This window comes from Ambystoma mexicanum, chromosome 8 (genome assembly GCF_040938575.1).
Source record: "Ambystoma mexicanum isolate Mex_15411 chromosome 8, UKY_AmexF1_1, whole genome shotgun sequence".
NCBI lineage: Eukaryota > Metazoa > Chordata > Amphibia > Caudata > Ambystomatidae > Ambystoma > Ambystoma mexicanum.
This window is the reverse complement of record NC_090929.1, coordinates 1,725,010,244-1,725,035,414: the sequence shown is the minus strand read 5'-3', so window position 1 is coordinate 1,725,035,414 and position 25,171 is coordinate 1,725,010,244. Positions and strand designations below refer to the sequence as shown.

At 45.8% G+C, this 25,171-nt stretch overlaps 1 protein-coding gene across 4 annotated transcripts in view; it reads right to left on the bottom strand.

Moving 5' to 3' along the window:
- The window catches only part of LOC138473366 (zinc finger protein 583-like), a 159,696-nt gene that overhangs the window by 58,388 nt on the left and 76,137 nt on the right, over window positions 1-25,171 (bottom strand). For 2 of the 4 annotated variants that reach the window (XM_069612051.1, XM_069612053.1), the window contains one exon: window positions 10,122-10,235. The exons of the other annotated variants lie outside the window; for them this stretch is intronic. In XM_069612051.1, the coding sequence (XP_069468152.1) occupies window positions 10,122-10,235 (114 nt within the window). The remainder of the gene's footprint in view (window positions 1-10,121; window positions 10,236-25,171) is intronic. 4 annotated transcript variants of the gene reach the window in all.

The window sequence follows — 25,171 nt, the reverse complement described above, 5'->3', positions numbered from 1 at the left end:
GTCTCTCACACCTGCTCTTCTTTGGCTTGGACAATGCTTGTTTAGGTCTTTCCCAACTATTGCCTCTTTCTCACACTGGCAATTAGGTTTATAATCAGCTTGTTTCTTAATTGCCCTTTCTTGGCTTTGGCAATTACTTCAAACTTTGTAAGCACAATTATAACCTTCTTTCCTGTTCCCAAAGTTCTTATTCTGCCACTTTAGCTGCTTTACATCAGTTTGGTATTCAAAACTCGCTTTTATGGCCAGCAGCGATTACAGAGCATTTCGGGGTTACACAACAGTATGAACCCACTGGTTGCAGCAGACGCGTCCGCTCGCTCCGCTGCCACAGTGCCTTCTGCTTCTTCCACTTTGTTCTGCATGGCAACCTGCTTCATTTTGCTTCCCGCGCTTCCCGCTGCACAACCTCTGCTTGCAAGGCCATAAAAGTGAGAGACTCTCTCGAGACCGTCGTCCAGTCTGTAAACAGCAGAGGCTCCGGCATCTCTGGTTTTCTTCTTCTGCTGCCACTGCAACGTGGAGTCACAGTAGTGCCTGTAACACTTATCTATAACCGCCTCACAGACCCGGCGGCCCTTCCTCTCTAATCTCGGTAACATGCTACCACGCTGGTCCTCCCTAAGGTCACTGCTCTCCTCATTACAAGTACTACTCTCAGTGTGGTCAATTACCAGGTCGTCACACCTACCACCTCCCAATTTAGCTGCACCTAGCTCCTTGTACACCTCATTCATGGCCACCTCTCACAGATCTCCTGATACCTACCAAAGTACTGCACCTCAATACCACAACATCTACCTCAACGATCCGGCCCTATGGCTCGACCATTTCGCCAAAAAACCCTCTCCCAACCAACCATGTCCTATCACTCTTAGAAACCTAAGATTAGGATCTAGATTTATGGGTAAGAAGGGACACCCCATGTACCTGAGCCCATACCTCAAAACTCATACGCACAGCCCGCCTCCACAAACAGCCACCTCACCCACGCCCCATCACCCTCAAACCATCACAGCTTCATCAAGCAACGTTGGTTTAATTAAAGCTGCCTTGATTAACGCAAGATCCCTAGCTGCGCACGCTGTGGACATTGCTGATCTAATCAAAACTCAGGAACTCTACTTCATCGCCATCTCCGAGACTTGGCTGCACGCGGCTTCCTGCCCGGCACTCTCATTGGCCATCCCCCCTGATTACTCCATCATCAGATGTGATCGCACCTCGAGAGGTGGAGGAATTGCTTTCATCGCTAGAAACACATTAGGACTTAGAACCATCCCAAGCACTAAGATGGAAACTGCAGAGTTACTCTCTGTCAAGCTCGGACTCTCAGCTAACCAAACGGCTACCATCCACCTAATATACAAACCCCCTGGTCCACCCACATCCTTTGTGGATGATATCTCTACGTTGGTACTCAACAATGCTAAATCCAACTCCCAAACCATCATTCTTGGCAACCTCAATCTAGGACACCAAGACCCTAATGATCCTGCGGCCCTCGACCTAGCTAATACCTTAACAGATTTAGGTTTCACTCACCACATACAGGAACCCACCCACATTAAAGGGCGGTCCCTTGACTGGCTTAGTGACACCAATTGCAATATTAGCGTAATCTCCAACGCCCCTTGCTTGTGGTCTGACCACCATGTCATCACCTTCAGCAGTGAAGCAGCCCCACCACCCAGGCCTTTGGTCACCCCAGCCACCCTCACTAGAAGTAAAAAGAACATTACGACAGAAAACCTACTCCCCCTTATCCATCCCACACTAAATAACGCTCCTGACACTAGCTCAGACCCCACCAACACCTTAACTCGTGGTTTACTCCCCAGCTTAGAGTGTTACACAAAGAGAAACGCACAGCAGAGTCACGCTGGAGAAGTCACCACTCCGACACCCACAAGGACAGTCTTCTGATAGCCACCCTTAACTATGTACTCCAGGCAAAAAGATTCTTATAATAACCGCATTATGTCAGCCCAGTCCAATACTAAGGAACTCTTTAATATCCTTAAGGAACTCGAGACACCTGCAGCCCCCCCTGACTCTTGCTCCAAAGACAACACTTGGTGCACCAATATTCAGTCAGCACTCCTGGGTAAAATTGCTACCCTCCAATCTAAAATCAGGGACAAACAGAAATCCCTACAGCTTGACCAACCACACCTACACTTAATACACATTTAACCTATCCGCATAAACCTTTCTCCTTCTCCCCACTCACTACTCTCGAAGTAGAAAACATCATAAACAATTTAAAACCTTCCAATTGCCAAGGCGACCCCTGCCCAGCACCTATTATCAAGGAAGCATCTCATGAGCTAGCCCCGTTCATTACAGCATTCATAAATGCTTCTTTCAAGACGGGTATTGTCCCCGACAACCTAAAGGATGCATGGGTTATCCCACTCCTCAAAAATCCCTCCCTTGACCCTAATATCCCAACTAACTTCAGACCTATCACTACAGTCCCATTCCTGCTCAAGATCCTGGACCGCGCAGCCTACCCGCAGATTCAGGATTACCTAGAACTAAACAATCTCCTGGGCTTAAGACAATCAGGGTTCTGCCCTAAACATGGCACGGAGTCAGCTCTGATCGACTTGAAAACTCAGATGCAGTCACTGAAGGACAATGGGAAGCTAGCTCTTCTCCTTCTCCTCGATCTCTCCGCGGCTTTTGATCTGGTCAACCACCAAATACTCTGCCAGCATTTCAAATCCGCAGCCCACTTCTCCGACTCTGCCAATGCCTGGATCCACTCATTCCTGAGCAATAGATCCATGAGGGTCTTCTCACAGCTGGCATCAGCGGATCCCTCCCCTATTCACTGTGGCGTTCCTCAAGGCTCGTGTGTATCCCCTTCGTTGTATAACGTATTCACCAAGCCCCTTTTCGATGTGCTGGACTATCTGGGTGTCTCCTACACTAACTACGCGGACGACACCCAGATACTCATCCCTATCACAGGAGACTACACAGCTGACACCAAAGCCCTTAACAATGTTTACTCGGTCATCCAGGCCTGGATGGCACAGCACAAACTTTGCCTTAACGATGATAAGACTGAGCGCTTACTTTTAGGATCAAATCATCAGCTCAACAAACTAGACTAAACCTACAAGTCCTTCATTATTGACGGCAATGACATTAAAGTCTCCAAAGATACTAAGACGCTAGGTGTCTATCTTGACTCCTCGCTTTCTCTGAACAGACAAATAAATGCAGTTAGGTCAGCTTCGGCCTATACCTGCAAACTTATGCCTGTAGACCCTTCCTAAATTCCACTAACTGTATCACACTCGCCAGAACTCTTGTTATGGCCAAAATCGACTACTGTAGTGCTCTCTACCTAGGGACCAGTCAGTCTAACCTTAATAAATTGCAAACTGTACAAAATAATGCCTTAAGGGCAGCCTTAAACATCCCGAGACGCTCTCATATCTCCTCCGTCAGATCGGACTTACACTGGCTCCCGGTAAAACAGAGAATTGCCCTGAAAACCCTAGCTTTGATTCACAAATGTCTGAGCAACAACGCCCCACCTTACCTGTCCACTCGCTTCTCACGCCACACCTCCACTCGACCTACCAGAGCAGCCCAAACTCACAGCCTCATCGTGCCTAGATGCAAACTCCAAAAAGCTGGTGGGGTGAGCTTCCCCGTCCTGGCCTCCAAACTCTGGAACACCTTGCCCACACCTATCAGAATTGAACCATCATTCCACTCCTTCAAGAACAATGCTAAAACATGGCTGCTCTCCCAAGACTCATGAGACCTTGACACAGTCCAGACTCCATGTGGGGTACAGGACTGAATATACATTTTCTCTCTGCTCTGTCCCTGTATTATACACTGTTAATGGTACCCCTCGGTACATGTATATATGCTGTATATTTTTGTAACTCACTGTAACTACTGCTCTTTGTAACATGTTTAAGAGTATGTACATGTATATAGGCTGTATATTTTTGTAACTTCTGTAACTACTGCTTTTTGTAACATGTTTAAGAGTATGCGCCCGGTTTTTTGCACTTTATAAATAAAATAAAATCAAACAGCAACAACTCCACCTCCTGCTTCTCCTTCGGCTTCTTATGGCCTGCACCCAAGGGGGTCTTATATACTTAATAGTCCCATTCATGTGTGGGTCATGTGAGACAGGAATGGGATCAACGGATGACATAGACAAGTGAAACACAGTTTGACAACCTTTATTCTCAATGGTCAGCGTGGTATAACGCCTAACTTGCCCTAACTAAAGGAAGTCTAAGTCTGTCTGTCCAAAACAAAATACTGTCTGTCGAAACCTATGCTTGCCCTCACTTCTATAAGAAAAACAGGGTGTATGGGATTTGGTCAACTCAATAGTGTTCAAAGTAAAGTTAATGTAACAATGGAGCTCTTCCGTAGCCCCCTTCCCCAAGATCAAGACACTCAGGAAATATTCCAAGTGAAGTTAGCGTGACAGTGGAGCTCCTCTGTAGCTCCCTTCCCCAAGTTCAAAGCACTCTGATTTAGAAAGTTCTATAGGTTCTGTGGATTTACTTGGTAACTCAAATTTGACAAAAGCATACAGTACCTTTCCTTGTCAGGATGCACCTCTAATCTTAACCAAGTTCCTTGTAATTTAACAGCTCATGTAGCTCCTTGCTGTCAGCTGGGCTCCCCCGGTCGTGGCGCAGTTGTCAGACTGCACGGTCCACCCTTTACAGGTCGCACAAACAAGTGCCTTACATTCTACCTGTGTCCTCTTTTCCTTGTGGTGGGGTCTGTGCGGCCCTCCTGGATCAGCCTCCTGCCTGGAGACCACCCCAATGCTTCTCAATGTTCTTGGTAAATCTAATTTTCCTTACTTTTGGGAATTTTGCTTCAACTTCGGTTTTTGCAGAGCTCCCCCTTTTTGGATCTCTATTTTGCGCCAACTTCAGGGCTGTGCACAGATCCCCATTATTCACAGGAACTTCCTATTCAGCTACAGTATTTCGATAATGTGTACTCCTGCACGTGACCACTCCGTCACTTTGTATCAACAGAATCTTTTTTGTCAATTTCACTGATGCATCTTTCACTATAGCGGTCGAGCAATAAGACTATCTTGCTCAAACATACAGGGCGTTCACATCGCTTGCCTCTCCGACCTTTTACTGACAGCGTCCTTGTAGTCTGAGGTCATGGTCTTCCCACCTGCCCCTCAGACTCTCCTGGGTCTCCTACTGGACCCAGGGAAACAAGCACTTGACATTCACATAAGAAGGAATTAGCACGCCTCCCGTCTCCCTTTATCAGAACTTTTCTCACAACTGGAGTGGCAGGGTTTTCGCCACACAGTTATAGGGTGCTCGCTCGTGCAAGTCCTCAGCATCTCTGCGTCCTGGATTTCCCCAGCTGGTCCTGGGCAGCTTCGGTTCCACGGCTCTCCTCCCAACTCGTTTAAACCACTGAGTGCTTGGGTGCTTTTTACACTGTCCCATGTACCTGACAGGCTGCAGGTGGGCAGGTTAATGTTAGAGTGCCTGACCTTGCCTGGCCTCATTAGAGGGACACGTGTATTAAGAGTATAGGTGTGCCTCTGCTTGCATCTTCTTCTCAGTACTATAATGGTGTTTCTCACAGGAAGTCTGTACTCCACTTGACTCCCTCTTCTTTGTCACAGTACTTAAGTGATGTTTGGGGGAAGGAAGATTGCGTGCCTTAATATTTCCTTGAAGACTGAGGAGGGGTTGGATAGGGTACTGTCAGAAAAAGGGAGATATCATGCCTCAGTTCTAGGGGTGTCCCTATGACAGAACAATGGCATTACTGTTAAGTTTATCTCTCCATTCTCAAGGTTAGTGTTTGAGGCAGAGTCCTGGGGTAGTGTAGGACCTGTGTGACAATATCTTATGACAGCAGAGGGCAGATCGGATAGATCGGAATTAGGGGGGATACCATGTCTCATCCTAGGGAGTACCACCCATGTTCTTCAAAAACCATCCATCCCAGGGTAACCCTTTGCAGACTCACCCTGAGGTCAGAATCTGGCAGTCTTGCCCTTCTCTTTGTTACCAGGGGTGGGGGGATTTAAGGGGGTGAAATGTGAGAACACCCTCAGATTTCTCACAGTCATTAGAAACAGTAGACTGCACACCTTGCAGTCTAGTGCCTCTGAATCGATCTTCACGCGACCCTGTACTTTGGGCATTGTGGGAGTTGAAGTCTCCAATGCTCAAATTACCCTTTTCTTTGCAAACATCAATTCTACACTAGGCCATTAGGATTGGAGAGTCTCTAGTGAAAGTCATTGAAGGGGTTCTCCCAGTCCTCCTAACCTGACCCCCTCCATCCCAATGTGATCCTCCCGAAGAACACCAACCGCCAGGGTCAGGAAGCGTCTGCCTTTCCCTGGCCACACGAGAAGGGTCAGACGCCAGGTTTTCTGGGAGAATCCCCTGATTCACCACACTATACATTCCAGAATCTCCTTATATATGTGTAAGGAAGTCATGGTATCAACAGTACACACAGACAGAATAGATACACATTTTGAAAACCTTTATTTTGGTTGGGTTGGTAGAATTCCTAACTGGCCCCACCTCTAGAATGGGAGTAGTCTCGACCATTAAATAAATAACAAGCCAAAGTCAGTCTAGTCAAAACAAAAAGGCCAATACTAAAAAAAACGAACTTTGCTCTCCTTCTCAAAATGACAAATGTCTTAAGGGAATACAAAAGGAAAATAGTGTCTCAAAGGAAATGTCAGAATGGCTTCAGTATCAACTCCCTTATCCACATTCAGCACCACAGGGTCTTGAGAGTTTCTTAAAAAGGACGGGTGGATGGCACAGCTCTATCAGTCTTGCACACTTTGACTTACTGGTACAGTTCAAACAGGTCAGGCTTGGGCTACAAGCTTCAGGTAGTTCCATCACTTCCTTAGGCTTCGTCCGCCTTATATATACGCAGTTCTACTTTTGACCTTTACTTTCCCACAATTCGAAACAGGCTTCCCTCCGCCGGGCTCGAGCCTGTCTATTCACCCTTTCACTTTATCACAGTTCAGCACAGGCTTCCCTCCGTCAGGCTCGAGCCTGTCTATTCACCCTTTCACAGTTCAGCAGAGGCTTCCCTCTGCCAGGCTCGAGCCTGTCTATTCACCCTTTCACTTTATCACAGTTCAGCACAGGCTTCCCTCCGTCAGGCTCGAGCCCGTCTATTCACCCTTTCACTTTATCACAGTTCAGCACAGGCTTCCCTCCGTCAGGCTCGAGCCTGTCTATTCACCCTTTCACTTTATCACAGTTCAGCACAGGCTTCCCTCCGTCAGGCTCGAGCCTGTCTATTCACCCTTTGACTTTATCACAGTTCAGCACAGGCTTCCCACCGCCAGGCTCGAGCCTGTCTATTCACCCTTTCACTTTATCACAGTTCAGCACAGGCTTCCCTCCGTCAGGCTCGAGCCTGTCTATTCACCCTTTCACAGTTCAGCAGAGGCTTCCCTCTGCCAGGCTCGAGCCTGTCTATTCACCCTTTGACTTTATCACAGTTCAGCACAGGCTTCCCTCTGCCGGGCTCGAGCCCATCTTTCTCTTCGCGGGGATTCCCTTCCCTGTGTTTTTGTCTTGGGTGTCTTTTCACTGTAGAAGGCTTTTGAAACTGCAAGGATTTTACATGGACCTCAGCATGAGCACTTCGAACTCTCTTTAAATGATTCATCAATCAACAATTCTTCCTCATCTTGCAACACCAATGCTTCTTGGTACTTGTAGTTTCTTATTCTCGTTAGTTTGCCCTCTTGGCCTCTTTCAAAGTTCATATGAAACAGCAATACTTCTTGGTACTTCTTTCTCTTTGCTTTGCCCTCTTGGCATATTCAGAGTTCAAATACTTTGCTTTTCACTTATTCAACTTTCTTTTGGGATGACGGTTACTTTTTGCCTTTGGTTCCTGTTTTAATACACTAACTCAAAACATTTCACAGATACTTTGGAGTGTGCGATTTTGCCTCGCAGGTCCACTCTGTTACTTTATATCCTTTCCTTTTACAATTCAGCAATTGTCCTTCCTATTACATGTTTTACCGGCACACGCGCACAGCCTTCAACTTTTGGGTTACAGTTACCTTTAACCCAAAAACTGTCTTTTTATGCCTTTGATAACTCACTGGTCATATTTCTTTCATCAATGACTTTCATGCAGCAGTCAAGGCCGTTACTAACACTTCCTCTGATCCTCCCCAACTCCATCGTTCACCCGGGATGGTCGCTTCCAAGCACTTTGAAGGTTTCTCTCTTCTGCTCACTTAGTTTCAGTCTTGGGACGCTTACCACTTCCCAAAAGTGTGGAATTCTCGCCTGGCTCTCTCTCATTCCTCTCGTATCCAGCCACGCTCAGAGTGTGCCTGTTCACACCACCTTTTATCCTGCCACGGAGTGTTAACAAGTGGCAGGTGTGTATAGTTAGGATTACGTGCCTGATCTGCCTGGCCTCATTACAGGGACAGAGCCATTGTAAGTCAGTAGAGGTAATCTTTCTGGCCTCACTCCTCATCTTCCTCGGTTCCATACTATTGTCAATGTAAAGTGGGGAGGAATTATGGGAGCTGTAGTTTTCCATAAAATAAGCAGGGATAGGGGTTAGATGGGTTGTGGAAAAAAGGGGATGCCATGTTTCACCATTGGATGCTTCTACCCCACTCCCCGAGGACCCCCCCTATCCAGGTGATCCTCCCTCGCTTGTCCACCCCCAGGGTCGGGATCTAAAAGCAATGGCCTTTCCCTGGCCACCCGAGTACGGGATCCCCGGGGACTAGGAGTTGTGAAACACCCTCTGGCTTTTCACATATTGTAGTGTTTATGTAGGTTATTTACAGAATGTTCACAAACGGATGAGATCCGATCAGCACAGCTGTCAGGGCGGGAGGATCACCTGCGACGAATGCAACCAATGCCATCCCTGGTCTTACCACCATATCCCATCAATCATGCTTCAGCTCAACTATGTTTTGCATTGTCAAAAAAAATGGTTTGGGATTGTTGGGTAGCTCAGTGGGGTGCTGCACCAGCTTCAGAGATTGCAAACCCTTCTTCCAATCCATCAAACTATAAATCGAAAATATTTTTCCTTATGATATCTCAGTGCAATTGCCTCGCCTCTTCTGTTCTCTTCTAGGCTGCCTGTATTGGAGTTCATCACCTGTGTTACTATCCTCACCCTGTCCTCCGTTTATCCTTTTTTACGGTATATTGAAGGGGTCACGATGCAAGCAAACTGTTTACCGCTAGCATGAAGTAATCCTATGAGGATGTCAATATCTTCTGGATTCACCCTGCGAATGCTCCCAACCTTCATTCCTATTACTAGAAGCTTTAGTATAGCGCCGTGATGTGAATGTGTGTATACTCCAAGCACTCGCAGGTGAACTGCTCCAAAGTCTCCACTGTCCAATCACATGAGCATTTGGATGTTCATGAAGGCGACCAATTAGGGAGCCAACAGGAGTTGGCCATGTTGCTCGAGTGAGGAGTCTTCAGTCAGACTCTTTAATGACTGTATTTAAATAGAGTTGTGAAGTGGGACTGGAGTTTTACAGCGCCTTTCCTTAGCCAAGCTTTTCTGCCTCTCTGATTTCATGTTGTGGTTGCCGGGAGAGTTGGACATTGTGTTTCCGCTTTGCACTCATGAATAAATGTCTCTCTATGGATAATAGTTATTCCTTGCATTTGGGATGGCCACTGTACCTGCCCTCGAAACTTAAAGTCATAACATTAATAATAATTAAAAGAGTTCCATAAAAACGAATCTACACAACAACACATCAAAGGCGTCATTGCAAACACGCTTATTAACTAATAAAACTAAATCTTGTAGGACCCACAATGGGTATTAGAACGCCTCAGATACAGTATCCAATGCAGAAGGTTATATTCTTACAATGTAAGGATCGGGACTTAAAAAAGTAGTAATAATAAAAAGAACAAAAAGCCACGTTATGTGGTACAGGTTGTGCTCTACTTAAATGCTATCTCACACATCCACTGGTTTCACTTTTTAAAGCCACCCCTGCCATGCTGAGGACACACCTCCCTGTGTAGACAGAGTACATGCATTTTTTTTATAGAATGGGTCCCTACCCAGGTCAGAGCCAACACTGCCGTCTTCTCCGTCAGCACCGCAACGATCCATAAAAGTAGACACCAACTCATCGTCCATCTTCAAAATATTTTCAGAATTGAGAATGTGTGAACCTAGCAGAAAACACAAGCAAGCAAGAACGCTGTGTGAGGCACAGTGATATTTTAGCAATATTCAACATCTTCTTGTGGGGCGGTCTGTCGCCTTCCTGCACGCATCACCTTTGGTGAATGCCATACCTTGAATAGTCTCGGATTTAAGATCTAACTGCTGTTTTCAGGAACTGTACTAAGGAGGAGTTAAAGGAAACCAATAAACCTATCAACTGCAGGTGTGGCAGTGAAGGGGCAGTAACACTGCAAGGGAGTCTAACATAAAGACAACCTTTATCCAACAGGTAATCATGGCAAGCATTCCCACAGGACTGTGAAAAATACTCACAAGAGCAGTCCTGTTCATACTGCATTACTGTTGCTGCTTCGAGCGGATTTCTGTAGTCCTGTTCATACTGCATTACTATTGCTGCTTCGAGCGGATTCCTGAAGAGCAGTCCTGTTCATACTGCATTACTGTTGCTGCTTCGAGCGGATTCCTGAAGAGCAGTCCTGTTCATACTGCATTACTGTTGCTGCTTCGAGCGGATTCCTGAAGAGCAGTCCTGTTCATACTGCATTACTGTTGCTGCTTCGAGCGGATTCCTGAAGAGCAGTCCTGTTCATACTGCATTACTGTTGCTGCTTCGAGCGGATTCCTGAAGAGCAGTCCTGTTCATACTGCATTACTGTTGCTGCTTCGAGCGGATTCCTGAAGAGCAGTCCTGTTCATACTGCATTACTGTTGCTGCTTCGAGCGGATTCCTGAAGAGCAGTCCTGTTCATACTGCATTACTGTTGCTGCTTCGAGCGGATTCCTGAAGAGCAGTCCTGTTCATACTGCATTACTGTTGCTGCTTCGAGCGGATTCCTGAAGAGCAGTCCTGTTCATACTGCATTACTGTTGCTGCTTCGAGCGGATTCCTGAAGAGCAGTCCTGTTCATACTGCATTACTGTTGCTGCTTCGTTGCTGCTTCGAGTGGATTCCTTTTCTAAACATTCATCAATGTCTGGAGCCTTGGCTTAGCTTTCCTTATTCATTGATTTGTTTTGCTCGGTTTATGATAGGATTGGGTATTTATAACGCGCTCAATACCCAGAGGTTTCCAAGCGCGGACCCAGGGATCGAACCTTGGTTGCTCCGTGTCGTCTTGCTTCCAAGGCGAGCACGTTGCTGCTGAGCTATCCTCCTGAGACAGCTTTGCTTGTATTGGTTGTGATTTGTCGGGCAAGTGACCCGAAACTCCCATGATTTATTTATTGTGGCATTTGTAGAGCGTGCCGAACCCGCAGGTATCTGGGCGCTGGATACAGGAAGACAAAGTATTGACACATTGTAAAACCTGTTTTGTGTTTCAAGAACAATCAAAGCGTAGCATGCAAGCGTGAATGGTTAGACATCTAGCGTGAAAAGCCAAGTTTTAAGGCCTTCATGGAAGGACCAGAATGAGGCTTCTGATCTCAGAGCAAATAGGGAGAGCGTTCCAGTTTTTTGCCGCCACCACTGGGAAGCTGCAGCCCCCTGCTTTTTGCACCTTAAATCTAGGAATGGAGAGGAGAGGCGAATGGACAGCTTGGGTGGTGTTAGGGAGAATTCTCATGTCTGTGCTAATTCCCTTCAACCTTAGAGACCCCCCCAGCTCTTTTGCTGGACTTTAGGACTTTTCATTTTATCCTGAAGACCTTTTTCCTCACGCTCAGGTATTTTTCATCTGATTTGGACTCGGTTTTCTTTATTTTTGGAGTCTGACATACTCCATAGGCATCTACCTTTTGTATTGTAACACACAGCACCTATAGTGCAGTTTCACAGAGAAGTCCTTTGGATTTCTCATAAGGTTTAAACACCTTCTCTTGTGTGAACTACTATTCCCAAAAGTAGTAAAGTGAAATTGACTTTACTTACCCGTTTTTCCTATGTAGGTTCAGTACACCCCATCTAATACGGAAGTACTGGGGGGTTACTTAGTAGTCTCTTTTTTGCTACTTACTCACGTAACATTTTTTATGTTACCCTCACTACATTTAATGGCTGGTGGCAGTGGTTTAATTTTCTTACCATTGTGCGTTTTTACCGCAGGCTGAATCCTCAGCTGCAGTATTGCACCCTTGCATGTCCATTTTGTCAAAATGGCCCGACTTCTTTTTTTTGCCATTTCTTGCTTGGGAGGTCTTCTTGGGTTTTACTCTGCAGGCCAAACCAGGTTTAACCCTTTTGTTCCTTTTGCCTTTGGCGGGCTTCAGTACTGAAACCCGCCTCTGGCTCCAGTGTGTCTGGCAGGGCAGGAAGCAAGGGAGGAGCCTGAAACTCCCTGTCCTTAGTCTCTTTGGTTACCTGAGTGCACCCAGTTGTGATTGGCTGACTGGCTGTCCTAGCAGGACAGCCGCCAAGCTGTATGAATGACAGCTAAGCTGTGCATGAATGGGAGAAACCTGCATAAAAGGCGAGGTCTCTTGAACAGAAGGCAGAGTCGACCACTAGACGAAACATCCGACGAAGGAAACTGGAAGAGAAGCTTGCTGCACCATCCTGGACCGTTGAACTGCCCGGTAAAGCCCTGCAGCAGTGCTGAAGCTCCGAATCGATTAGAGAAGCCCGGAACTGACTTCTTCCCTTGGGTTGGTGGGACCAACGGACCTCAAGACGAACTGTGCTGGAAGACCTTTCCTTGCTAGCTGTACTTCTTTGCTGCTGACGGAACCGAGTGCCAGGGGTCAGGAGACCCAGAATCAAGTGCATCGCCTTTATGCCGGATCAGAGCTCCAGGAAGATCCTGAGGACCCTCCTGAAGCAGTCGACCCAAGCCTGAGCCACCGCAACAGAGTGGTGGACCCCAGAAGCAAAGGGAGCCCATCAAGTGTCCAAGAACCGCGGTGGTGCTATTTTCCAGTATCTGAAACTGCGAATGATGCTGATCTGAAGAGAGCCTGTAGCCGCCGCCGACCTTCGAACTGCAGTGCAGGAGTCATCCAAACATCCTCCCTCCTATCCCCACAACTGAGGCCCAGGAACCCAGGAACTGCAGGACTGCAACCAGAACAGAAGCCAGCTGGATTCTCTTCTTCAAACCTATGGTACTGTCTGGACTACGGGGTACTTACCTCTTTGCACTGTAGCTCGCTTGTTCTCACTGGAGACTTGCAGTAGCTGCTTTTTGCAGAGTTGATTCCAGCTCTGCCCTTCTGAAGCTTAACAGCTTGTGGCCCAACAGTGATTCTTTTTCTATAAATTCTCTAAAAACATTGTGCAAGACTTTGGTGCTATCTGAAGAAGTGCCAAGCTCCCTGCAGACTCTTCTAACCCATTGACTTTGATTCTAACTTTCCCTCATAGGTGGTGCATATGTTTAACTTGTATTGCTGGGAAAGATCTAACCTAGACTACATTGGGAGATTGAAAAGTATTCACATGCTCTGACAACCTGTTAACCTTTTTCCTTCCCTAACCTTTTCTTTTTCCACAACCTCAGAATTACATTAAGTGTAAAAAGTGATACCAAACATTGTCCTAGTAATTGAAGTCACCTCAGGGTGTAGGAAGTGGGTGTGAGGCATCCCAAAAGGGTATCTACTTACTTATCTAAAATCCGAGAAGGGTATCTACTTACTTATCTAAAATCCGAGAAGTGTCATGAAGTGTATTTTTATTGTTGCATATTGCCCTTTTTAAAGAAGGCTTATTTAAAACGGACCGTTAAATAAATAAATAAATAAAATATTTTACTAGAAAACCTTGTATAAATGTTATTTGCATACTTGTAATTGTGAATCTCAGTGTTACATCTCTACAGCTAACATCTACCCCTCTTGAGGAAAGTCTGGCAGCTCAGACACGCTACCAGCTTGTGTAGCACAGAACTATACAAATAGATGCAAAACAAAGGGGGGTTCTGGGAATCTCTCTACCATCACGAACACAGCCCATTGACCGGTTCTTGGGTGGATGGCCCCTGGGAGAGTCTCAACCAAGTCTTTAGCTCACTGTCCCTTTCACAGAGAAGAGATATCCCTGCATAGCAGTCTTTGTCCTGCCCATGGGCAGTCCAGCACCAAAATGCTAGGCAATTCTCCGCTGAACAAGAGTACCACAGCAACCCCATACACGTGTTTCAGCCTTGTTGGGCATCATCAGTGTAGTGGAGCTGTGACTCTCTGAGAACAGTGAGTCCACGTCTGGATTCCCCTGGTAACTTAGGGTGAGACCCAAAGTTACTTAATATGCAAAACAAAGGGTGTTCTTGGAGTCTCTGGTGGGTTACCTATTGTTAGGAAAGATTGTATGCAGTACCCTTTGGGCGTACTACAACAACCTTGACCTCCAGGCAATAGGAACAAAACCTTTGGTATAGGTCTGTACTACACAGGTTGGTAGCGTGATGAGCAGCCAGGCTCATCTCAAGAGGGGTCAATGTGAGCAGTAGGGGAGTTACACAGCGATTCAGTGGCAAGTATTAAAATAAACTCTTACACAAGGTTTCTTGATTAAAACATTCTTAATTTATTTAACTGACAGTTTGAGTATACACACTCTGAGTTTCTCTAAATCAGCAGGTACCCATTTGGGATGGTACACAGACACTTCCTACATACTCAGGTGACTTAAATAGCTAGGACACTGTGGACATTAATATATTACTGTTGCATTTAGAGCAATACTTAGGGTTGTGTACTAATTGACCTTTTCACAATTGACCTCGGGAGAATTAACCTAATTTAGAAGGTCAATTAGGCCATATATGCAGGGGGGGAAACCCCCCGCAAAACCCCCACCCAATCCAAAAACCCCTGTAGCCTCCCCCAACCAATCCCCTTATATTATTTATAATCCAAAACCAACCCAATACATATATAAAATAACTAAAATAATATAAAGGTCAATTGTGCAGAAAGTCAATTAGGACCACTATAATTAGGTCAATTGTGCAAAAGGTCAATTGCAAAAGGTCAATTTGGGTAATACCCTTTTGGTAACCCCCAATGCAAAGCAAGTTAACCCCTTCCTGGAAGGAAGACAAAACACACAGTCAGAGGGAAGAAGAGTCATTCAGGGAGCCGGGCCAGGCCAAAGTAAATTGGACAAAAGTCTAGGTGAGCTGAAGCAATTCTTGCAGGTAGGTAAAGGTCTTGCACAATATTTTAGAAGGCTTTGTAGAAAAGAAGAAATCAAAGTAGGGCCACAAGCGGATTAGGCTTGTGAGGTGAAGAAGCTGGTAGCAACTCTACAGAAGCAACCAAACCCAGTCTCCACTGAGAACAAGTTAGGCTAAACAACAAGAGGTAAGTTCTCTTAGACTGTACAGCACCTTTGGTTAGACGAAATGGTCCCAGCTGGCTTCTGTTCCTGTGCAGCTCTGCAGATCCTGGGTTCCTGAGCTTCAGTCGTGGGGACAAGAGGGACGGTCGGCGGCAGAAAAGTACCAACTTCTTTTCAGTGGCACCTTGCGGTTTCAGCTCCTCGCGTCTCAGCAAATAGCACCACAGTGGACTCTCTGCTGTTGTGATGGGACGGTCGGCGACAGAAAAGTACCAACTTCTATTCAGTGGCACCTTGCGGTTTCAGCTCCTCGCGTCTCAGAAAATAGCACCACAGTGGACTCTCTGCTGTTGTGATGGGCTTTCCTTGCATCTGGGGTCCAGCCCTTTGTTGAGGTGGCTCAGACTCGGTCAGTCCTGCTTCCTGGGAGTCCGGAGGATCTTCCTGGAGTTCTATGGCAAAAGCAACGCACACAATCTGGTGTTCCTCTCCCTGGCTCTTCGGTTCCAGCAGCAACTGCAGTGGAAATACAACCAGCTTCCAGAGGATGTCCAGACAGGCTTACTTTGGAGTTGATTGGTCCCACCAACTCAAGGGGAGAAGTCGTCATTGCAGGGTTTCTCTAGTCGAGATGAATTCGGAGCTTCAGCACAGCAGCAGGGCTTCACCGGGCAATCCAACGGTCCAGGAGTTGCAGCAGGCGTCTCTTCCAAGTTTTTCTATGGATTCCTTCATCCAGTGGTCGGCTCTGCTTTCCAAGCCAAAAAGCCTTGCCTTTTATGCAGGTTTCTCCCATTCATTCCAGCCTAGCTGCCAGTCAAACAGCAGGGCGCCTGTCCTTGCCGGACAGCCAGCGGGCCAATCACCTTTGGGTGCATTCCTGTAACCAAAGGGATTAAGCACAGGGAGTTTCGGGCACCTCCTTCATTTCCTGCCCCCGCCAGACATACTGGAGCCAGAGGCAGGCTTCACCCATGATTTTCGCCAAAGACGAAACGAACAAAGGGACCAAACCTGGTTTGGCGCGTAGAGTAAATCTAAAGAAGGACCTTTCCACAACAAAATAGTGAAAAAAAGCCCAGGCCATTTTGACAAAAATAGGACCTTTGGGTGCTTTACTGCAGCTGCGAACGAAGCCCGCGGTAAAAGCACGCCACGATAGTTAAAATTAAACCACTGCCACCACCCATTCATAGAGGAAAGGGTAACATAAAAAATGTTACATGATAAACTAGACAAAGGGGATACCAAGTAACCCCTCCAGCACCCTAACATAAGATAGTGTGTGCTGCGTCTAGAAAGTTACAATCACTGCCCTTGGAAACAGTTTATCCAAGAAAAGGCATTTAAACCTTTGGGAAATCTGAAAGACTTCCCTGTGCCACTGCACTGAAGGTGCTGTGTGACACAATGTAAAAGATTATGCCTATGGAGTTTGTCAGACTCCACAACCAAAAGAAACAGTTGAAATCACATTAAAAATACATGAGAGAGTGGGAAAAAAGGGTTTCACTGTCTCCAGGTAAAAATTAAAGTCCTCAAAATCCAGCAAAGGTGCTGGGGATCTCTAAGGTAGAGAGGAATTAGAGGTTTTCTGAGAATTCTTTCAAACACCTATTACCAAGAGGACAAGGCTGGTGTAGGCTCCCATCCCAGAGGGTTACTACATACAATCTTGCCTAACACTGGTGGCAGGCGGTGAGGATTTGTGTAGAGTGGTTACATTGAGCATTTGCCGTGCTTGTGTCCAACGAAACCATTCACAAGTCGGTTTATAGTGACATTTTCGAACATCACATTTTCGAAATGCCATTTTGGTGACACAAAAAATGCAGTGAAAAAATAATTTCAAATGTTTTTTTTTTTTTTTTTTAAAGGGGGGTTCGTCCCCCCAACCGGCCATTTTTTTTTTTATTGACACTTATTTTACTAACGCAACAAAAATAAAACATAAAATAAAAAATAATACATTCGTAAAAAAATATCAACAAAATGGCATTTTGAAAATGTGTTTTCGAAAATTTCACTGGATACCCCACAAGTCTAAGCTCCATCAAAAAGTCAAACTATTGTAACATGCCACATATGGATATCTTCATTGAGGCAGCCCTGGGTATTCTGACAGTAGACCGCCTGAAAGATATGTGCAAAGTCAGGGGTCTGGAAAGAAAGGTGAATTGATTCCAAGGTTGTTGACTCACCAAAGTTTGGGTAGTAGGCCTGTAACACCTACCATCCCAAGTAATGTGGAAAATGATCATGAGGTTGACAGTTTAGGGTCCAAAGAGGTAAGGAAGTCCCAAGAAGCGTGCCTCTCTCTACCACAGCCTGCCCTTCTGCCTCAGCCTATTTCCATTGGGACCCTAAAAGGTCCAATATTAAGCCCAGAATATGTTTCTCTTGAAAACAAATGATTAGAGTTGGAGTTCAAAAGGTTAAATGCTCAAACCAAAGCCAAACTCAGGACATCAAACTCAATGCAACATGAAATGGATATGAAAAGACTATCCACCCAGGGTCCTCTAGGTCTTCAAGTCCCAAGGGGCCTCGCCTGCCCAAAGAAGCAGCGAGTATGTATGAACCTAAACCTGAGGTGTTGAATTGGATGGGTACGTTTGAATACACTTTGAATATACCTATGGTCTTCAAGGAATCAGTGGGAATGATTGAATCCCTTGGTTCATGTCTAGGCTCCCCCTAAATGGCTATGAAGCTGTAACCGAGTTGGGTGCCATTGAGAGAAAGGATTTTGAATCAGTGAAGCTGGCATTAATAGCCAGATTTGGGAAATCTCCGTCTGAGTACCTTAAGAGGTTAAGGACCCTCAAAAAGACTGATGGTACCCCTTGGGCTACCTGGGTATGTGAATGGTTAAAGAACGTAGATGGTTGGGTTAAGGGTTACAGAGTGAAAACATATGACGGAATGAGAAATCTGTTTTTGTTAGAATCTATTGTTGATGCCTGCTCTCCAGAGCTAAACAGTACTTGGCTGACTCAAAAGAGATGGATCCCAAAGTTAGCACAGGCCGCCGACTTGGGGTAGCCAACAGGGCCACTCACAGGGACTCTGGAGCAACTCACAAAAAGGATGAGGGGAAGCAGCACAAGAAAGAGGGAAAAGAGAATTCTAATTCCAACAATCCAAAAGAGGGCCACAAACATGTTAAGGGTAAATTCCTAGGAAAGTCTAGTGAAACCTCTGGTATTAAACCAGAGGGAGGTCAGCAGAAACCCCCATTCCAGAGAGCATTTGGGAAATGCTTTGTATGTGGGTCTAGTGATCATGTGAAAGGGGATCCCAGATGCAAGGGTAAACCTTTAGGGGTCAACACTTCCTCCTTAGCCTTCATCCCTGAGGGAGAAGTTCATATGGCAAGTGGTAACTTTCAATTACTGGCCGAAGACCCCATTGGAGTTCAAGCCAGCATTTCTTTAGTGTCCCTGGTCAGTGGGAACAACATAATGTAGATGTGTACAACTCCATACCAGATAACACAAAATAATATTATAAGGACAGTGTACTTGTAAATGGTCAGGAGACCCCTGCCATTAGAGACATTGGGCAAGCATTACAGTGGTTGATGAAAGTTTCTTTAAACCTGAGAATGTGGCTAAGGCACCCAAAGGTCCCACTAAACTTGCAGGAGGCCCAGTCCAAATGGTTCCAATACGGCCAGCTCTCATCCAGTGCAATACTAGGACAGTTAGAATACCTGTCAGTGTTCAAAATGAGGTGCCTGGGAGAGTCCTGTTGGGTAATGATTTTAAAACTCTTGGAGTTGTATCTAGCACCCCCAGGCCATCCCAGTAAAAGGAAGCAGGAGCAAACAAGATTGGACAGAGAGACAACTTTGGATGACTCTCAGTGGGAGGTTGAGGAGATTCCTCTTACCCCCCAGTCCACAGGAAGGACAACCTTCTATTTCCAGGCCAAAGAAAGAGACAAAGGGGAAACCCAAGATCTCTGGGAGAAAGAAAGGTATTACACCTGAACCTGTTCAAAGGATAAGGACATCCCTGAGAGGACAGTCTCAGGTCACCCCAGTGGCCCATTCCCCAGCTGGGGCTGACTGGGAGGACCAACCAAACTCAGAAGAGTCAGCTACTGGTGAAACAGAGCTGGAAGAAAACCTTCCCTATGTTGGAGATCTGGCTCCTAAAGACCATCCTGAGCTGCAAACTTTACTTGCAAGAGGTGGACCCTCTAGGGCAAACTGTCAAAGAGTGTCCCACTCTAGAAGGTCTTCGACAACAGACAGCTTCCCAGCTGGAAGGGCAAGAGCCAGGGAAGCATATGCTTTACTGAGAGGATGGCCTCCTCTACAGTGAACCTACTGAGTCTACCCCAGGAGACTACAGAAGACTTGTAGTGCCCCAGGAGGTGGCACAACAGTTCTTACAGTTAGCACATGAGATCCCTCTGGCTGGCCACTTGAGTTTCAAGAGGACCAAAGAGAGGCTACCTCTGTATTTCTACTGGCCCAAGATGGGGTCTGATGCAGAAAAATTCGGTGTCCAGTCATAATTTGGAAAACATAATTTCGAAAGTCAAAAAAGTCGAATCAAAAATGTCGAAAAAAAAAATGTCGAATTGTTTTTTTTTTTCGATATTTTTTTTTGGGCTCTAGTTTCTGTAAAAAAAATAGGTAAAAATAAAAAAAAAGGGGGGTTGGGGGGGAACCCCCCCATTTCGAAAAAAAAACGTCATTAAAAAAAAAACTTTTTTTTCGACGTTTTTTTTCCGACTTTTTGACTTTCGAATATTTTGTATTCGAAATTATGTCTATGAACCGAAAAATTCTATAAGAGCTGCCACACTTGTCAAGACTTCTGGCAAGAGTGGAGCAAATAATGTGGCCCCTTAAGTGTCCCTCCCAGCAGTGGGAGTTCCTTTTCCTTTTGAGAGGGTAGGGATTGATATTGTTGGTCCCCTAGACCCTCCCACATCTTCAGGCAACCGATTTATATTGGTTGTGGTAGACCATGCTACCAGGTATCCTGAAGCCATACCTATGAGGACTGTTACCGCTCAAGCAGTGGCTAAGGCCCTCATTGACTCCCAACATCCCTCAGGTGAGCTGGTGAGGCCTTGACCCCCTTGGGGCCTAGGTTGGGCCAAAAAATCCTTCCTAGATGGTCTCCTGCCCCTGCGTGCAGCGCGGCTGCATCCCGTGCCCCTTCCTGTTTCGGTTCCTCTCCCCCCCCTTCTCCCGCCTCCCGGACCGCCCTCCACCCGTGATTGGCATAAAGAAAGGAAAAAGCACCAAAGGCCTAGCCAGCAGCACTGCTAGTGCGTGGCTCATAGACCCCCGACATCCCTCAGGTGAGCTGGTGAGGCCTTGACCCCCTTGGGGCCTAGCTTGGGCCAAAGAATCCTTCCTAGATGGCCGCCTACCCCCGCATCCAGTGCGGCTGCATCCCATGCCTCTTCCTGCTTTGGTTCCTCCTCCCTGCCTTCTCCCGCCTCCCTCCACCCGTGATTAGCCAGCGCACAGTTCATAACCGATCTTTCCAGGGCAGCCCTCTGCCTGCCCGGCAGCCCCTGCGGCTAAGGGCCCCAAGGCAAAGGGCGGCTCCTACATTGGCGGCTCCTACATTGGCGGCTCCAGAATGTGTCAGCAGGTATCTGCAGGGGAAGCCAATGAAGCCGGCAGTCAACAGACACCAACAAAACTGTAAAGGTGGCATGGGTGGGGCTTAGAGAAATTGCTCTACTCCAGAAAGCCCCCGCCACTCTACCTTACCTTTCCATAACGTAAACTGCCATAGACTCACACCATGCACACCTAGAGAGATTTGACCACCAAGCTAAATCCATTCAAGGCTGGACTGAAAATGTTGTCCAGCATAACATACTAACATACTTACCAATGTTAACTTGTGCCACTCCCAGAGACAATGATAAAGATTAGCCAGTCTCACACTAAGACAGGTGCAACAATGTTACCAAGAGCCACACTTAGATGGAATCATGAATGATAGAATGTCCCACATTTCGATTGAATTGTAAATGATAGCATGTACTACACTTGGATGGAATTGTGAATGATAGCATGTACCTCATCCAGACAGAACTATAATTGATAGCATATCCCTCACTTAGTTGGTACTGTAAAAGATAGATAGAACTGCGAACGATAGATTGTGCCACACTTGGATTGAATTGTAAATGATAGCATGTACCACACTTGGATGGAATTGTGAATGATCGCATGTGCCTCATCTAGATAGAATTAGGACTGTAGCATATCCCTCACTTAGATGGAATTGCGAATGGTAGCATGTGCCATACTTAGATGGAATTGTGAATGATAGCATGTACCTCATCCAGACAGAACTATGATTGGTAGCATATCCCTCACTTAGTTGGTACTGTAAATGATAGATAGAATTGCGAACGATAGCATGTGCCACACCTGGATGGAATTGTGAATGATAGCATGAACCACAATTTGATGAAATTGCAAATGGTAAGCATGTGTCTCATCTATATAGAATTATGAGTGGTAGCGTTATCCCACAATTAGTTGGAATATGTGTCACTCTTAGATGGAATTGTTTATGATAGCATTATGCCTCATCTAGATTGAATATGATTGTAGCATATGCCTCACTTAGTTGGAATTGTGAACAATATCATGTCCCACACTTAGATAGACTTGCGAAAGATATTGCGTCTCACACTTATTGTTGAACTTAGAAATTGTGTCTAATGTACGTCCCCTGTCCTGCTCTCGTGCTTGATCGCAGACGCTTTACTGATAACCACCATATCACATCACTAGGCTTACTCTCCCTTATACACCATCATTCAACTAGAACACAGCTGTACTATGACACATTCGGTCTAGCTGTTCTCATAATGACATAACCCCACGAACTCTACATCATCCTAATAAAACGCAGCTAGCTGAGCACTTTACGGCTAGCTTATGCGCCTCCTCAGGCCTAACGCAGCCAGAACTCAGTCTGGGTGTCCACCCTCCAGACTGAACACATCCAACTGATTTCCTCAGCACCACACCTACCGCTAAGAAGCAGCTATCATGCAACAACCACACCAGCTGCGCATATATATATATATATATATATATATATATATATATATATATATATATATATATATATATTCGAAAAAAGGGGGAAAACCAATTTCCCAGAACCAGAATGCAACCGGGAAAAGCTTAACCAGTGGAGTGCACTCCCAGGAACAGCAGAGAAAGTCTTTGGTGACTCTCTGTACAGAGGCAAAACACAGTCCAAAGTTTTTACCAGACTAACAGTGCTTTATTAAATGTCAGCATGGCAAGGAAAGAATCCAGAAACGGCGCGTTTCACGGTGCACAGACCGCTTGATCACGTTTAAAAGTGCAAACATAAACAAGGTGACTTTAAAAAGGGTTCTTAGTCTCTATGATCTCTGTATAGGCTAGAATGTATCCATTTCACACACAGTGCTTTTACCACATTTCAAAGGCAGACATCTTTAAATGTATAAAAAGCTTTGTAATTACTGCAACATTTGTGCACATTGAAGATGCTTCTTGGTATATAAGTCTCCTTTATCAGCGATATTTACATGCATTTTTAGCACTTGCTCAATCGTTAAACTAAAATAATAAATAGTTTAACAACTCACATATTATAAATAACATAACCTCATGAATAATTAGCGCTTAGTATCTCTCTCTCTCTCTCCTGACTGAACTGCAGTTCCCAAGGGCGTTCAACCTACCAGCGCTTTGAGATCATACCAATGATACATAAGGCGCTATATAAATGCCAAATAACATAACATTGTTATCTTTACCAGGGTTGGTTTTCCTTGGATAAACTGTTTCCTCTGACAGGGGGTCAAATTGTTTGTGCCACTGCATGCAGACCATGTGGAAAAACTGGAGTGACCTACAAGTTCTCAACAGCCTACCATCCCCAAACCAATGGGTTCATGGAGAGGTTTAACAGAACTATGAAGACATGATAGCTGCTTTAGAAGAACCCCTTAGAAGAAAATGGGACCTTCTACTGCCTTTGCTTATAGAGAGGTCCCTCAAGCGGGGGTTGGATTCAGCCCCTTTGAACTTGTCTATATCATCCGTTTAGAGGCCCTTTGGCCCTAATCAAGAAAGGGTTGGAGAGTGCTCCTTCCCTCAAGCCAGTGAGAGTCACCGACTATGTGCTAGATCTCCAGAGGAGAGTGGCACTCATGGTGACAGAAGCATCTGATAACTTGAAAGCAGGTCAGGCTCTGGTCAAACATCGGCATGACCAGAAGGCCAACATGGTGGAGTTTACTCCAGACCAGCTTGTTATAGTTATGGTACCTACAAGGCAGAGGGCCTTACAGGACAAATGGATTGGACCCTTCAAGGTTGTGGGAAAACTTGGAGAAGTCAATTATTTAGTGGACTTGGCCAATCCGAAGGAGGCCGCTAGGGTCTATCACACTAACCATCTGAAGGCTCGTTTCCAAACCAGAACTAGGAGCTTTGCATTTAACCTTTGATCAAGAGGAGGAGGAGAGTGAGCCTCTACCTGATCTCCTCAGGGGACAACCTTCAGATGAGAAAATTGAAGGAGTAAAACTCTTCAGATCGGACTCTGCAACAACAGGAGGAGTTCAAGGCGCTGTTAAATCAGTTTACCTCCCTGTTTTCATTGACACCAGGCTTAACCCCCTTCGGTCCAGCATGATATTCTCACTGGTGACAGTCTCCCTGTCAAAAACAGGGGTTACAGGATGTCAGACCATGTAAGATCCCACATAAAGGAAGAGGTCAAGAAGATACTTGATTTTGGGGGTAATACAGCCATCTACAGGTCCATGAGCTAGTCCAGTTGTACTAGTGCCAAAAGCAGGAACCAAACAATTGAGATTATGTGTGAACTATAGAGCTAAGAGCTCTTAATGCAGTCACCACGACTGATGCCCATCCTTTACCCAGGGCAGCTGAGCTGGTGGACAAACTTGGTTCATCCAAGTTCCTCAGTACATTTGACCTGACTTCCGGCTATTGTCATATAGCTCTGACAGACCATGCCAAGGAGAAAACAGAATTTTCTACCCAGGAGGCATCTACCAGTTTAAGGTTATGCACTTTGGACTCAAAAAGGCACCTGCTACATTCCAGAGGATGGTGAATCAAGTTCTGAATGGGGTGGAGGACCGCTGCATGGCATACTTGGATGACATTGCAGTGTTCAGCCCCATTTGGGAAGAGCATATTGACCACCTTGGATATGTTTTGCAGGCTCTTGAACAGGCCCATCTGACCATAAAGGCTAGAAATTTCAATTGTGATGCCTCCTACAGGGGTCAGGAATGGTCTGCATGTGTTGATAAGTTTGTATGTGTACGCTGCCGCAGAGGCAATGGTGTTTACCTGTCTTGTTAGGGAGAGCGAGGAGTCCAGGTATACCCCCAATGTTTTCACATCTTGAGAGACTGGAATGATGTTCCTGTCGATGATGAAGGAAACTGTCTCCACTACATTTTTTTAAGCAAGGTTGTATTCCAATGAGGAGCAACTCAGTTTTCTCGTCATACAGGCATAAGCATGTTGTGCCATCCACGCCTGGATGTTTTGGTAGATTGTGTTCAGAGCCTTGTAGTCCGTGGTGTAATCGCCTGAGATGGGAAGGAGAATGTAGGTATCATCTGCATTCTGCCTACTCAATTTTATTGTACCGTGTCTAGTTT